Consider the following 15,776-nt stretch of genomic DNA (forward strand, 5'->3'; position numbering starts at 1 on the left):
GCTCCTGATTGTGCCAGTTTATTCTAACAAGAGATGCTTCAATGTGAGAGCATGGGATTCATCCCAGCAGCATGGTCTGTACAGTCCACTCTGTATTTTAAAGAGTTAAAATTGTATTTTAAAGAACAAAATTTTTAGATTTTGCAGAAAACCAAAATCATATTGCCTATGCTGAATTAATTTTGCATTATGAATATGTTCATTGCTAAGGAAGAGAAGGGAGGGAAGAGTGGAAGCCTTATTGCTGGGCATGAGAAATTTTCCAGACATGTTCTATGTTCTCTAGCAATTCTCTCAGGCTGCTGTTTGTCCCCTGCACTAGGAGCTGCCTGAAAATGAACTCTTGCATCCACCACTAAGCATCTGTGTGGTTGACTGGAGAGCATTTGGGAGGAGTACTCTTGTTGGAACACATACCATCAACTGTCTTAAGCAATTCCTATGTAAAACCCCATTAGGTCTTCAAGCTGCACCTAACAGAGTAGACATTGCAGAAACTGAGAAAGGTAAGTGCTCAATTCTGACCCAAATAAAAAGATAAAGGTCCTTCTTAGAGGTTTACACTTAGGAGTGTGCTTTATTGTGTTGAGCATAGGATCAAACCCTTAATCACAATTATTTGATGATCATCAAATGCAATGACAGTATTTCTGCAAAATCTTACCTAACTTGCAAAGTTTCAATTTCAGCTTCCCCTGAGTCATCCCAGCCTGCTGAGCTATCCCAGGAAGATCCATTTTTAGCTGATGGCATCTATGCTGAGGTGGAGCAGGGTAAATGTACAGTGGTAGAGCCAGACCCATCCCTCACAGCCCCTCCTGCCACTGAGCCAGAGCACTCTGCCTCTGAGCCAGGGAAAGAGAAGAAGCACAAGGTGGGTACAGCTGAAGGCACCAGCTATTCCCTCCTGCAGTCTTGCAGACTTCAGCCCTTCCTTAAGAAGTGATAACCTGTTGACCCCAGGTTTAGAGATTTTGGGTATTGATGTTGACACCCACACTATCCTGCTGGCCCTCAAAAGAACTAATTAACAATGCAGCTTTGACCCCACAGAATTTCATTACTTCCACTGATAGGTTCTTAAAATTCTTGCAGGTTCAAGCTGGAGAAACCAATTTGTATCTGAATGTTTGCATCCCTTGAAAGATCATTATTTATTATCTGTGTAGATTTGCCTGTTGTATGGGTTGCTCCTGTGGCAGTGTCTCCAATGTGTAAAGTCATGGCAGAGTCAGTAGAAAATACAGAGATAGCTTTAATAATACAGTGATTACAATGTGACTTGGAATAAAAGACAGAGACAGGAATTCAAATTGCATTTTGTTTAACTTTTGGAGGCTGAAATTTTCTGTGTATACAGCTGCTCATGCTTAATGCCATGAGTCAGGTGATCAGTTTTAATCAGTTCTAGTGCTTTTGCCATTGTTTGGTAGGAGATTAAAAAATCCATTCGACGGTCAACAAAGAGAAGAAAAAGAACCATTGCAGATGAATCAGCTGAAAATGTCATTGACTGGTGGTCAAAATACTATGCTTCTGTGCTCAAAATGCAAAAGGTGAGTCACCCAGCATGTCCAGAACTCTCACAGATGGGCAATATTGTAAAAGCAGATTTACTGCTGAATAATTCCTTTCTGGTATTACACTCATAATGAGGAGTTTGTCCATCGTGTTTTTCTTTTGAAAGGCAAAAGGAATTTTTTCCAGTGAAGGAAAACCTGAAGACAGTAAGTAAATTATTTGCATTTTTCTAATATTTTGCACCAATACTGTCTCTAGTGTCACTTTTGTACTATTTTGCTGGCACCAATTAATGTCTGGTAACAGAGTACTGTTGGTGTACTGGGTTCTTTCCTCTACAGCTGTTCAGATGATGGGTAGGTTAAAACTTCACAGTCAGGGTTGTGTTAACATGAATTTCCTGTCAGTCAAATAAATTGTAAATTCTCTTCTGATCATTTTTGTTGCAAATTTTCACCTGTGATGATAAGCATTATACATATAAGACATCTCTGACATTATATTAAATATTTAGTGTTGTTAAACACACAGGAACTACTCAAAAAAAAAATGAAAGTAAAGTGAACTCAAAATCCAGACTTCAGCCAAAGAACTGAACCATCTCACTGTAACTTTTGAGGGCTCAGCCTCTTTTTGTTGGGAAATCCCCTCTCAGTGTTTGGAATCTGACTTTAGTCTGGTGTACCTCCTCCCATTTCTCACACTTCCAGGCTTTCACCAGGTGAAATACACCCTATTTTGAGATATTTTTAAGCAGAGAAGGACTTCGGTCATCCTGATATCTGAAGTAGCTGTCAGCCTAAACAACAGTTTTCAATTTTAAATAAACCTTGAATTTTATGTGAAAGCGGATGAAATCTGTTTATTTGGACTGGGGAGGAGTCAGAGAGGGAGGAGAAGGGTGGTCTGGAGGTGGCCGTTGGGGAGGGGGCCATACAGGGCACCATCACACTTGGCCCAGCAAGCTCTTTATGAGCACTGGCAGCCACAGAGGGCACAAATTGCCACCTCCCTGCCTGGGAGCACCAGTGGTAAAAGAGAGGATCCCTATCTCTGGCAGTAGAGGAATAGAGAAAAAGCAAGGAGGAATCTTGAAAAAATGTGTTTTGCATCCCTGTGTGAAGCATTTTATGTACTTTGCTTACTAAAACATAGACAATGTCATTACATTTCTGCAGATAAGCAGACTTCTGACCACATAGCATTGATCATAGAGGATGAGCCAGACAAAAAGAAGAAGGATAAGACATTGAAAAGGATGCAGAAGGAAACTCCAAACCTAGCAACACTGCAGGTAAGAGAAAAGTAAGGCTGAGGTAAGGCTGTTGTTATTCACTGTCTCTCCAAAGTTTGACATCACAGTTTGGCAAACCCTCCTTACACATATTTCAGACACTTTAAAATGAATAAAATACACTGAATTATAGTGATAATGCCCTTCAGCACAAGGGACACAGAGGAGACCATGGTGTGGCCCGCTTGGTTTAAGACATAGAATTTATTGGTGTAGACAAACCCAGAGAAACTTCAGAGAAATTCAGTTTTGTTGTTTGTATGTAAAATGCTGTAGTTGGAAATCCCAAATTTCATGTTAGAAATATTGCAGCCTATTAAGAATGTCCTTAAAAAGAGGTGTAAAGCATTACTGTGATGGGTAGTGCACCCTCCCTGATGGGAAATAATACTCAGCTTAGATTTGATTGGGTAATGACAGAAGGAATTCAAAGAAAACTATATGGGCTGTGCAAAATGCCTGGAGAGATGAGAGGCTTGAAAAGATTAGAACAGTTTGGATTAGATTGTGGCTGAATAAATGGGAATTTGAAACTGCTGTTTCCATTTTTTAAGAGATGGCAGTAGTATAGACCCTTCCATTTAATGCTTGATAAATTACTGGGGGAGAGTATTGAAAAAACATGTTCTTTGAAGAATTACTTGGTCTTTTGAGATATCCTAAAGCTCTGTCCCCACAGCACTTTACTATTTTCTGCTTTGCTCTCAGGTTTTGATGCATTAACCCAATAGAATGGGTCAGTTCAACATAGGCACATTGCAGCAAGGAAACAGAAGCAAAGAGCAGCACATCCACAGTTTTTCACTCACACCAGTGGCTACAAATGTTCATTTTGGCCCCTCCAGATTCACTTCCACCTGCTGCATTAATGTTATTTCAGTAGCTGGGGAAAGCCTTTGGTTGAGGACAAAACTGGTCCTGTTTTAAATGGGGAATTAACTTATTTCCTCAAGGACTTCTGCAAAACCTTGGTTTTTATTAAAGTCTGCATTTTGGGTCGAAATGAATTTTTATTCATTCTCTAATAAAAAAGTTGCTATAAATATATTCACTGCACCACAAAATTTTAGCATTCTTCTATTTTCAAAGATTTATGAAGGAGATTTGGAGAGTGAATTTAATAACTTTGAGGACTGGGTGAAAACTTTCCAGCTCTTCAGAGGAAAATCTAATGATGAAGTTCATGCTGATGCTGAAGACAGAATAATAGGAAAATTTAAGGTAAGCTTTGATGTTAATTAAATGGGGAATAATTTAGAGATTTTAGGTTTCAATACATATTTCAGGGATGCCAGGGATGAAAGAAATAAATATTGCTAGTCTGTTGTAAATAGAATTATTTTTATTATATCTAAGTAAAGATTTTTCCTTTCCCATCATCTGATAGAAAAAAGCATCATCCAGCAGCAGCTGTTCACTTCTGTTTTGAGATAGGAATCACAAGGAGTTTGACTAGGAATCACAAGGAGTTGAAATTCCAGAAGGGGAAGAAGAGATATTATCTAGTCCAGATTTCACTAATGCAATTTGGCTTCTACACTTTCGGTTACAGAACTTTACATGTAATTTTGTGTAATTTAAGTGTGGGCCCTCACAGCTACAGCCTCATCCGGGGTTCCATCAGGCAATCTGAAAAGTTCAAAGCATGAGTAATGTTATTAGGATTTGTTTGATTAAACTCATTGATGTCTCAATTAGCTTGCAATGCAGATTTCTGTCCAAATGACTTGTTAGTGCTTTCAGGCAGTGTGAGCTACTCAGCAACATGAGTCAGTATTGATTCATATGAGCTGCAAAAATACAGCTGGATCCCTCTCACACTCTTATGAAACTCACTCAATGGAATTATTAATTTGCCAATATACAGTTAAGGTCAAAATATTATTTTTAAAATATTTATGATAAGAAAACTAGATTTGGAAGACCTACAGGTATTAGTTTAAAATAGGCACAGAGATACTCCTTGTAAATATCTAAATATGATAGTTCCATATTGGAGAGAACAGACATGTTAAAAGGTGATGTTTGGTGCAATGCAGTTTGGGTTCCCTGTGAGGGCTCCCACAAAATAAGTTGCATGAGTTATGGTTTTCTCATTCAAAGGGTTGTTTTTTATTGCAATTGATCTGGTTTAAAGGGAGATAAAATTCCATGTATTTCCAGGGCTCCTTCTGCATATACCCAAGTGCTGAGGATGGCAGCTTGCTGGATGGGGGGCAGCCCCGCATCCTGCAAGGGATCCCCCCAAACCACCCTGTCAAGGTGCTCATCAGGGTTTATATCGTGGCAGTAAGTAGGCAGATGCTCCTTTAACCTTGAATTAACTTGGATTTTTCTTCTCAACTAAGTTTACCTTAAATGTCTTTGTTTAAGCTTCTGAAAATCCTCATCCATGGGGTTTGGGCTTTTTCTTTGTCATATTTCAGACAAAGCTTCATACTGTAGAAATGTGTGTTCAGAGTAGAAAATGTTACATATATTCCTCACAATAAATCTGGAGATTTCTGCAAGATTGGAGATTCACTCTACTTGTTGAAACTAAAAGCTCTGGATACATAACTAACATAGTATAGATAACCTGTTCCAGCCACAATATGCAAATGCATTCAATTTTAATGAGTAGAGTTGTTAAAAATGACACACATTTAAACAAAACCTCAGTAAGGGGGAAATGGTAGTGTAGTTTTGAGGGCCTATGAGTAGCACACTATGAAAGTTCTACAAGTGAATAAATTTTCAGTAAAGGTAGAAATACAGAGCACAGGATGAGAAACAAAGCTGTGAGAGGTAAAATGGGTAGAAGAAACTGGTGTTTCAGAGAAACAAGAGAATTGCAGGTAATCTAAGACAGAATGATGGCATGCAGAGAGATTGTGGCAACAAAATATAAACAGATAGTTTTACTTCCTGAATGAATATAAGGACCTAGAGATCTTTTCCAACCTTAATTCTGTGATTCTATAAAGAGTTGGTTTGCACTGTTCAAGGCTCTGGAGCAATATTTGTGGTTAATCTTTCCTGAATCCTACCTGCACTTGTGCACCCAGCTTCTTCTGGCATTGCCTTTCCTGCTCAGCTTTTTCTGTCTTAGTGATGGGATAACATTTCCAGCTTTGCAAACACTCAAGATCATGTTTTTGTAGTAGCCTAGAAAGCCTCAGGCCAAATTTTACATTACATGAGGCAGACAAAGTCCCTGAACTTCCAGAACACCAGGACCAGGCAGGAAAACCACAGTCCTCTGTAGGGACCCTGCTGTATTTAAGCAAACTCCTTGAGGACACAATTTTCCTTCTTTACAGGCATTTAACCTCAGCCCAGCTGATCCAGATGGGAAGTCAGATCCCTACATTGTGCTGAGGCTGGGCAACACAGAAATCAAAGACAGGGAGAACTACATCCCCAAGCAGCTCAACCCCATATTTGGAAGGTCAGTGATGACTTATTTTTGTATTCAGTGTAATTTGTGCTTTATCTCTTGCTATCACTGTGGCTGTTACTGTTTGCTATATGCTGATTTCTGCCTGTTTGGATGTTTTGTAATTCTGATGGTCAATTCTGTTTTGTAATTCTGATGGTCAAAACGTTGGGAATTGGTTTCACACTGTATGATAATAAAATTTTTCATTTTCATACTCATCAAAACATACCAAGTAATGCAATCTGTGAGAGGTTTTGCAAAATGATGTGTGAGAGGAAATGAGGCAACAAATGACAATTGTCTGTGAAAATTAATGCAATCATTAAGTTTAAAGCAAAATAAATATCAGAAGAGTAAAGTGTGATTTCACGATCTTTGTTGCTGTTTCAGGTTGAATAGAGTGCTAAATAAATCTCATAATTCTAGAACATCTGAGTTTTTTGAACTCAGACAGCCAGGGGCAAGCTGTCAGTAAAGATCCAGTTTGTATTATCAATGCTTTATAGTTATTTATAGTTTTAATGCTAATAGCTGTGATCTTTTTTTTCCAGTAAATTTCCCTATTTTCAGAAGGTTGAAAATATTTTAAATTGGAGTGGAGGAAATTAAGACAGAAAAATGACACTATTTTGGACTGAAAGTACCCTAGAACAGAGGGAAAAGTAGAAAACTCATCTTTCAAGAGACAAAACCTCATCTCTCAAGAGACAAAGCTCAATTTTTTCTGTGCTTTGGAGAAATATGGAGCCAGTGTTGTGATCAGGATGTTCTGTCTTTCACAAATTTGTCAAATCCCTTTTACAATCACATTTATATTTTCAACTTCGCATCACATCTCAACAATACTGATTCCTGAAACATGCACCAAGTGAAAAGGGAGCTCTTTGCTTTTTTGAGATTTATTTAAAACTTTTGCCTGCTCATTTTGTTGTGTGCTCCCAAATTCCTATATTCAATATTTTGCAAGAAAACAGAAAATACTTAGATGTCCCTTTTGGGGGTTCTGAAAAATGTGTGAGAACCCTTGCACTCAGCTGTATTAGCATTACTGGATTCAGGATTGTAGGAAAAATCTTAGGAGTGTTCACAGGGTGCTAGGGGAGCAGGGGAAAGAATACACTTTTGCACTGTGTGTTTCCAGCAGGTTCATGTATTTAACTGAAGCAAAAAGCACTACAAAAAAAGCCCACTGTGTATGAGAAGAGGCACCACTCACACAGTGTTTGCATGGCATTAATTAGCCTAGCCTTTGAGGTTTCAAAAGTGATTTGCCTTCACATAGGTCTCAATTTTTCCTGTAGATCATTTGAAATACAAGCTACATTCCCCAAGGACTCCTTGCTCACAGTCTTGATCTATGACCATGACTTCATTGGGACAGATGATCTTATTGGAGAGACTAAAATTGATTTGGAAAATCGTTTCTACAGCAGACATCGAGCCACCTGTGGGTTACAGAGTCAATATGAAATGTAAGTACTTCTATAGGAAATGTAAGTACTTCAGGCAGCAGCAGAGCTCGCAGTCAGCGACTTGACTCAAAGGAGAAATTACAGATGTGTTCCAGATCCAGCACAGAAGTGTCACAGAGGGTATTTTAATTAAAACTCACCTAAGAGCTTAGAGGTGGCTTTGGGTAGCTGCCAGCCTCAGTGGGGAATGGATATTTTTAAATTAACAGCACTGTTGGTTCAAGAAGTATTTTAGATAGTAAACAGCTGATGTTTACAACATACCTGCTTGATAAACTGCCTTTGGACAGGCATAAAGGGCAAATGGACAGGCAAAAAGGGAAAAATCTCTCAGAGAAATCATGCCAGGGCTCTCCTTTGCTCTCTGCTATTCAGCTGCAGTGATTGCAGCAGGGCTGGTGGGGCTGGGGTGGCACTGGGGGAGCAGAGCAGGGGCAGAGGCTGCTGACACAACCTCTGTGATGGGGTGAGCCATGGGGCAGTGAGCCTGAGCCTCTGGTCACTGCCAGACAGCTGCACTCCCAAGGACCTTGCACATAAAAAATAATTAATGCAGAGAAAGTCAACCTAAAATAACTCAGCTGCCCTGGGGCAGGGCACTAACCTAGGAGATGTGTGTTTGGGACTCCTCTATGATTGTTTCTCATTTTTTTCTACAAACTAAGGGTGGAAAATGTCAAAAAGCAATCCAGGAACACAGACCAAACCCCAAGCTTCCCTTGCCAGCTCAATCTCCAGTGTGAGATATTTCTCCATGTGCTTGTTACATGTCTCAGATAACCTGAGCTTCTCCTTTGCCTCTGAGAGCTGCAGAATAATTCTCCTTGAATGGAGACAGCACATGTAGCCTCAAATCTTTTAGGTACAACAGGGAACAAGCTCTGTTCCTTTTCCTCATGGGAGGCCTGCCCATGCTATTACTTTATCTAAGCTGTAGCAAGGCTGCCTCAGTTCTCCTGTGTTTTAAGGGAAAGGAGTGGTTGATCTCCAAGGACCTGAGCAGAAAGAGGCAGTGTCTCAAGTGAGTAGCAGTGCTGGACAAAGGAAAAGTTTGACTGAGCTGGTATCAGGACCACTGACCACAAAGTGAACCTCTGCATTGAAATTCCTGATCTGTCAGTGCACTATTATGAAGGAAACCTCAGGCATTTTTCACTCTGTCCCCTCCTTGCAGAGAAGGGTACAATGCATGGCGAGATGCAACCAAGCCAAGTGAGATCCTCACCAAGCTGTGCAAGGACTACAGAATCAGTGGACCCTTCATGAGGCCAGGAGAGATACAAGTAGGATCAAAAATCTTCAAGGGACAGACAGTCTTCACAGAAGATGAGAACGGTAACAAAGTAGTTCAGCATCCTCCCTTTGCATTGTGGCAGTACAAGGAGCCTGCCCAGATGTATCTGGAGCCCTGCTGTGCTATGAACTGCCAAGATGGATTACTGGAGCCTGTGTCTGCTCTTAAACACTCCTGTAACTCTGGCAATGAAGGCTGTGTCTGTATGAGCTTTTGCTGTAGCTTAATTGCAAAGAATCTGTAGGGTGAAACAGCTTCTGAGAATGACTTGACATCCTCATGGGGGCTGTTGGGGAATATGTTGGACCAGCTCCTACCTTATCCTAAGGATGGGATGTCCAAGATTGGTTGGAGTGTGGGGGACCCTCTTGGAACATGTTTTCTGGCTTAGTGTTGGTCTGTGCAAGCTCTGAAATCCCTCTCCACAGAATATCAAAGCATAGGAAGTCAGGAAGAGTCTTTCAAAGAATGTATTCTCTGTCTAAATTAAAACACTGGAATAGGCAGACCCAAGAAGTGAGAAGTAGAGGGAAGGGAAATACTGTTTTGAAGGGAGTTACTCAAGGTCAGACAAATTTCTGACCACAGTTATATTCCAGGCCATTTACCAGCCAGTCCTACCTTACCTACTTGTCTTTCCTCTCTGTTGTTCTTTCCTCCTCTTGGTTACTGCCACTCTGGTTTCCCTTCTGACACAGCACTCTGTAAATCCAGGTATCTGTGAGGTCCATGGATCCATGATGTAACTCACTGACAGATCTCCCTGGTTAAAAGGAGGTCAAAGCAATGGGGATCTCTAGTGTCCCTATCACACTGGGGGGGAGTGGGACAGAGTCATCAGGGAAAGTGCCTCTGCCCATGGCAGAGGGATGAACAAAATTGTCTTTGAACATTCCTTTGAACCCAAACCATTCTATGACTCAGTTTTGTACTTAGAATAAGGAAAACAGATGTGAGGATGTGGAAAGGAGCTGCTCTCAGAGACAGTAGTGGACACTGGGGTAGTGTAAAAAACCTCCAGTCCCTTTTCAGTGTTGGTTTTCTTTGACACAATTCTTCTTAGCAACTACAAAATACAGCTCACACCTTGAGTGGAATGCTGCCAAGGAAGCACTGTTGAAGGGAGAAGAGTTGATCCATTTTTGGTTTCTTGTCCTGAAAGAGATTTTTTACTCCAGTATTGCTGCTTGTTTTCCTCACTAACAGATGACTGAGTGTGACTACCAGCAACAGGATGTCTCAGTCAAGATTCTGGTTCACTAAAATGGGCTTCAGACAAACCAATGTCAGATAAGATGATGTAAATCAGAAGCAGGGAAATATAGAACCAGATGGCAAAGACCAAAAGACTTATGTACACAAGTTTTTCAATATTGTACAGAAATAGTTTATCGCATGTAGAGTTAACATAGTTTCTCTCCAGATTGCTGTTCTGACAAGTACATCTGGGTCCTTATTTCCTGATGGATTACTGGGGTGGCCATCATTTGGATCTGTAAAACCAACAAAGGCCACAGATTTGAGCTCTAGAGGCATACTGAAAAGGGAAAGCAGTCCCTTACATTTCCTCTGTAGAGATGGAGAAAATTATAATTATCCATCCAGCTTTAACTTGCAAGGGAAGGAAAAATTTAACTTTGCTCTAGGAACAAAGAAGCTGGATAGGATAGGATAGGATAGGATAGGATAGGATAGGATAGGATAGGATAGGATAGGATAGGATAGGATAGGATAAGAATAGGATAAGAATAGGATAAGAATAGGATAAGAATAGGATAAGAATAGGATAAGAATAGTCTGGTTGGAACAGACCTACAACAATCATCTAGTCCAGCTGCCTGTCCACTACTCCTAGGCAGTCTAGGATTATCTGTAGCCAATGGGAAGCAATATGCATCTTCAGAGGTAAAAAAAAAATCTTTAGAAAGGTTTCTTTGAGAGGATACAGGATATTGCAGGATAATCTGTGTCATTGTTACTGAGGCTGCCTGACTGAATAGCAGCTAGACACATGGCATTTAGCTGGCTAAAATTAGATGTTGGTGCACAAGAGGGAACCAAGATTCATAACCACAAGATCATCCTTCCTCAATCTCTGAGCCATTAAGGAGGTTTAACACCTACTGTTTAAATCCCAAACAAGTCTTCTGCCAACGATCAGTAATTCAGATATAGCAACATGCGTAGGAAAAGTGATAACAATTTGTTGACACAAATAAATCTTAACCTTCTTCTCACTTAGGGACTTCTAATCACTATCTTCTAATCTAGAAGATATCACTTGTCAAAAGTCTGAGCTCCTTTTGTGTGGAGCCCACACAAAAAGGGAGGAAAGAGAAGCTCAAGAGCTCAAAGGGTTTTCTCTGCTTTCTAACATCCACCCTACTTTCAGTAATAGCCCTGGTCCCTCCTTGAGGAGCCTTTCTCTGGGATTCTCTGGTTATCCCTTCCAGTGGCCAAGTGAGAGGGTCAGGAGGTGGAAATGTTGTTGCCCATGGATTTCAACTCTCTTCCTCTGAGGTGTGATTCAATTCCCTAAGGTCTTTGCTGTTGCCATTACAGAGTAAAAGGAGGCATAGCTAACTTCTAGTGCCTATTTACTGTCAGCTTTGTCAAATCCAGAGACAAGTCTCCTTGTCTTTCACAGGCTTCAAAAATTTGCAATTTTCTGCCAAAAGAATAACTGATATGTCTCTTCCATTTTTCTGTTAAAAACTGATGCTGTAGCAGTGGAATGATTTGCTTCATTTTACAAGAAAACTGCTGCCTGAGTACTAATCTTCTAATTAAACCAATGGGTCCCCTTATTTATGCAAATTAGAAGTATTTCAAGGCCCTTCTTTATTTGGCTGGAATGCATAAAACCTTCCTCTTAACTCAAGCAAATTTTTAATGAGTGCCTCTAATAACTAATGAAACATATTACCAAGGGGCTCAATATTATAATTCAGCTCTCATTGTTCTTTTTGTTTTACTCTTTCCTTCAGAGGAGCCAGTTGAATCATATGAACATCTCTCCCTAAAGGTTTTACGTGCTTGGGAAGAGATCCCTGGAGCTGGCTACAGACTGGTCCCAGAGCACATTGAGACCAGGCCCCTCTACCACAAGGATAAGCCAGGCATGGAGCAGGTACAGCAGCTCAGAGGTGGTGGTGATGGTAGACCAGGAACAGTTTTCATTCCTTCCAGTTATTGTGGTTTCTATTTGTAACTGCAAACCAATGGAGCCAGCACTGCTGTGCTGCACCAAATGTGAGACTTTGCACAGTGTTAACCTGGAAATTGTCACCCATGTGTGTACACAGCCACTTACCCAAATCCACAGTAATCACACAAGGTGGAACTGCAAATTGTCATTCTTTTAAATGCTTTATTTTATTAAGTTAACAAAACCTCTGCTTGTATCTAAACCTTGATTTTCTTTTTTTTTTCTGTTCATCACATACTGTTTTTCATGGATTTTACTTTGAAGCTGACAGTGTTTGAGCTCTATTTCAACTTCACCAAATACCTGAAAGATCGAAAGAATATGTGCACAAAAAAGATATTGTATAGAAAGTTCCTAGATTAAACCATAGTTACAGGATATTGAGCTGGTTGGGGCTTGTAGAGGAAGAGGTGATTTTGGATGTCAGAACTACATGGAAAGCCTTTTAAATCCTCTGTGAAATGGGGTTACAGGGATGTTTATCTCTTTGTTTTCAAGGGTCGTGTACAGATGTGGGTTGACATGTTTCCTAATGATATGCCTCTGCCAGGACCTCCTGTGGACATTTCACCAAGAAAACCCAAAGGGTAATAATCTGTGCTTTCCTCCCACCACAGTGGCAATAGCTCTCCAAAGACTGAGTCTTTCTTAAGTGTCTGGAAAGAAATAGAAAATGAACCTCTAAAACAAACCTCTCCAGTCTTGAAGAAATTTTCTCAGGTTCACATGACATCAAATCAAAGAGGAGCCTCTAGTTTGGTTTCCTCCATTAAACTACTCAAAGAACTGTTGGTGATTTTTCAGCAAGAGCTATCACACACCTCTTACAAAGATATACTTTTTTATCCTTTATCGCTTTATCCTTTATAATAAAGAGATTACAGGTGACTAGAGCTAGTAATTCTGATGTTATCATCTGCTTGTTGAGCTGCAAGAATTAATTCTAGTTTCACTAGGTTTTTCACTGAGATAACTTCCATGACCCTGGCTGAGCTCTTTAATCTGCTGCAATAGCATTACATGTATCGGATTTCCAGCAATTTGTCCAAGGATAAGATCAAGAAACACATAAAGCAGCAACAGATAGAAGAGATCTGTTTGGAATAGCCTTCTCCCATTTCCTTATGCTTCTTTACATGCACTACTGCACATAGTTGTTCAAGCTAATTGAATATTGTAAAGAAAACACTAACATGAGAAACAGAATTCTCAGCCCATCCTGTATTTTAGCAAGGCCTTTTCTGACAATTTCATGTTTGAAACATCAGCAGGTACTATTCCTATATTATTTGATTTGACATACAAACAAACAATCCATATAGCAATTACTTCTTTCCAACCACAACTTTCTATAAAACTTCTTAACAACAAGCATTTTCCAATCCAAAAAGATTTAAAACTAATCAAGCCCACAAAGACTTAAGGAATACCTAAATTATTCAGTATTAAATTTTTATGTCACCTGCAATATCTGTGTATCAGCTCAAGTTTTGTGAGCTTTGGATGGCCACCAAAAATGTTTGCATATAGGGAGTGGAAAGGATGGAGAAACTTTAATTCCTTTTACTGTAGCTTCTAAAGATGATTGTACCTGCTTAAATGCAAATATCTCCAAGCAGTCCTCTTCCCCTTTAATGCCTGGATTGCACTAAATGCATTTTAGGCATTTCTTCTAAAAAGCACCCCTCAGGGAGCTCTATTCTTTATTAGCAAGCTGATCACTGTTTTGGAGACAGCTCTGATGAAGATTTTTAGATCCATTTTGTCTTGATCCATTTAGATCCATTTGTTCCACTGCAGTATTTTTGTGAAAAAAGTTGAAAATGAACAGACATATAAAAGGCAAGGAATTGTCCATCCTTCCAAAGCTGGCAGTGACCCTGTTGTTTTCCATGAGCTGAGGGGAACCAACTCCCCACTCTATCACCAGACTCTTGTAAACAGAAGAGGCCTGAGACTGATGCACAAACACAATATTTCCCACTTTATAAAAAACATGATTTGATAGAGGTTGGCATTAGTGCCTGACCAGGGCTTTACACAAAATCCTTTTTTTCTTTTTCAGCTATGAACTGAGGGTAATAATCTGGAATACAGAGGATGTCATTCTAGAAGATGAAAACATCTTTACGGGGCAAAAATCAAGTGATATCTATGTAAAAGGGTAAGGTCTTCACACTTCAAAATAACATGCAATATTTCATTCAAAAATCAGAGGAAAAAATTATGTTGTGAGAGTATTTGATGAGCTATTCTGTGACCTTTGTATTTCGCACTAAATGCCTGCCAAAATTACTCATCCCAATGGGATACTGTTCACTTTTTGCCCTGTTTTATTTCCTCTGAAAATCAAGTAACTGAAATGACACTAAGAGTTAGTTCCTACTCAGGCAGAGATGGCACACAACAAGCACCAAGCTCACAGTTTAGTACAGAGATCAAATAATTACAGAATTTGAACTGTAAGAGCTTACAGGGATGCAGGGAGTTTTGACATAATCAGAGAAAAGAGCATTATAGCTGCATTAGAAATAAGAAAGGAGGTGTTTGGCAAGCTATTTCTGTTGGAAATATTTTCTAACCTCATGTGGGGAGTGTGTGTGGGGGAATGACCATGGTCATGCTGAGAAGAACATCACATGGGCACTTTCTGCTCTTCATCTCCTTCCTTCCCTGAAATTGTAGCAGGTTATTTCTTAATTCCTTGCCAGCTTTGGAATACTGCTTTTCACTTTCTGTTTCTGAGCAGGATTTGAATACAGGTACCAGGGAGAGCTTGGAGGAAATTATAGACATAAGTGGTAGTACAAAGTACTGAAAATCTCAGGTTCCAGACTGGTCTTGGATTTCTGGCCATTTTTCCACTTCTAGAGAGAAAGTTTAATATGGCAATATGAATTGTGTGTTCAGAGCAGTAGCAGAGTAGCTTTGAGAACACAAATTTGAGGAATTAAATAGGGACCCAGCCCATGTGCTTAGGTGTGTGACGAGAACATCACAATCAGTGCCAGAGTGGTCTGACAGAGAAGCCAGGAGGGGGACACTTTTTGCTTCTGTGCCTTAATGATGAAGACACAAATCTCATTATGTTCAAACAGTGCATGTGGCACTGTATCTGTCACCAGGCATGGGTTTGCACTTGGGGCAGTGCCATGTTTCAGGTTGTTACCATTTTTCACAATTTCTTTTTGAAATATTGGGGTTACAGGAGAAAATGGATACAGCACAAAAACACTAATCTCTTTGGATACAGCACAAAACCACTAATCTTTATTCAAGGTGTGATAAATCATCTACAGAGCTAAAACACATTTAGCTGGGTCATTACCTCTCTTCAGATGAGAAAATTATGTTTAAGAAAGTGTTGTCCTTTGTACCACAGCACATCTGATATTGTGCACACTGTAGTAGAAACCAAGAGGAAATCACAAAAAAACCAAGAGAGACTTCTCCAGCCATATAAACACCATGTTTATAACTGCAAACAGGAATTGCAAAAATTTAGGCTCTAATACTGAGCACTGATATCAGTCTTGAGACAGTGACACAGAATTTATTTGTGTGAC

At 39.8% G+C, this 15,776-nt stretch overlaps 1 protein-coding gene across 1 annotated transcript in view; it reads left to right on the plus strand.

Moving 5' to 3' along the window:
• FER1L6 (fer-1 like family member 6) overlaps positions 1 to 15,776 on the plus strand; it is a 63,749-nt gene that overhangs the window by 41,242 nt on the left and 6,731 nt on the right. The window contains exons 25-37 of the mRNA XM_058026643.1: positions 323 to 506; positions 690 to 874; positions 1,434 to 1,556; positions 1,688 to 1,727; positions 2,700 to 2,815; positions 3,905 to 4,036; positions 4,979 to 5,104; positions 6,118 to 6,245; positions 7,538 to 7,708; positions 8,883 to 9,043; positions 11,990 to 12,132; positions 12,709 to 12,797; positions 14,276 to 14,374. Of these exons, the coding sequence (XP_057882626.1) occupies positions 323 to 506; positions 690 to 874; positions 1,434 to 1,556; positions 1,688 to 1,727; positions 2,700 to 2,815; positions 3,905 to 4,036; positions 4,979 to 5,104; positions 6,118 to 6,245; positions 7,538 to 7,708; positions 8,883 to 9,043; positions 11,990 to 12,132; positions 12,709 to 12,797; positions 14,276 to 14,374 (1,697 nt within the window). The remainder of the gene's footprint in view (positions 1 to 322; positions 507 to 689; positions 875 to 1,433; positions 1,557 to 1,687; positions 1,728 to 2,699; positions 2,816 to 3,904; positions 4,037 to 4,978; positions 5,105 to 6,117; positions 6,246 to 7,537; positions 7,709 to 8,882; positions 9,044 to 11,989; positions 12,133 to 12,708; positions 12,798 to 14,275; positions 14,375 to 15,776) is intronic.

This window comes from Melospiza georgiana, chromosome 1 (genome assembly GCF_028018845.1).
Source record: "Melospiza georgiana isolate bMelGeo1 chromosome 1, bMelGeo1.pri, whole genome shotgun sequence".
Classification (NCBI taxonomy): Eukaryota; Metazoa; Chordata; class Aves; order Passeriformes; family Passerellidae; genus Melospiza; species Melospiza georgiana.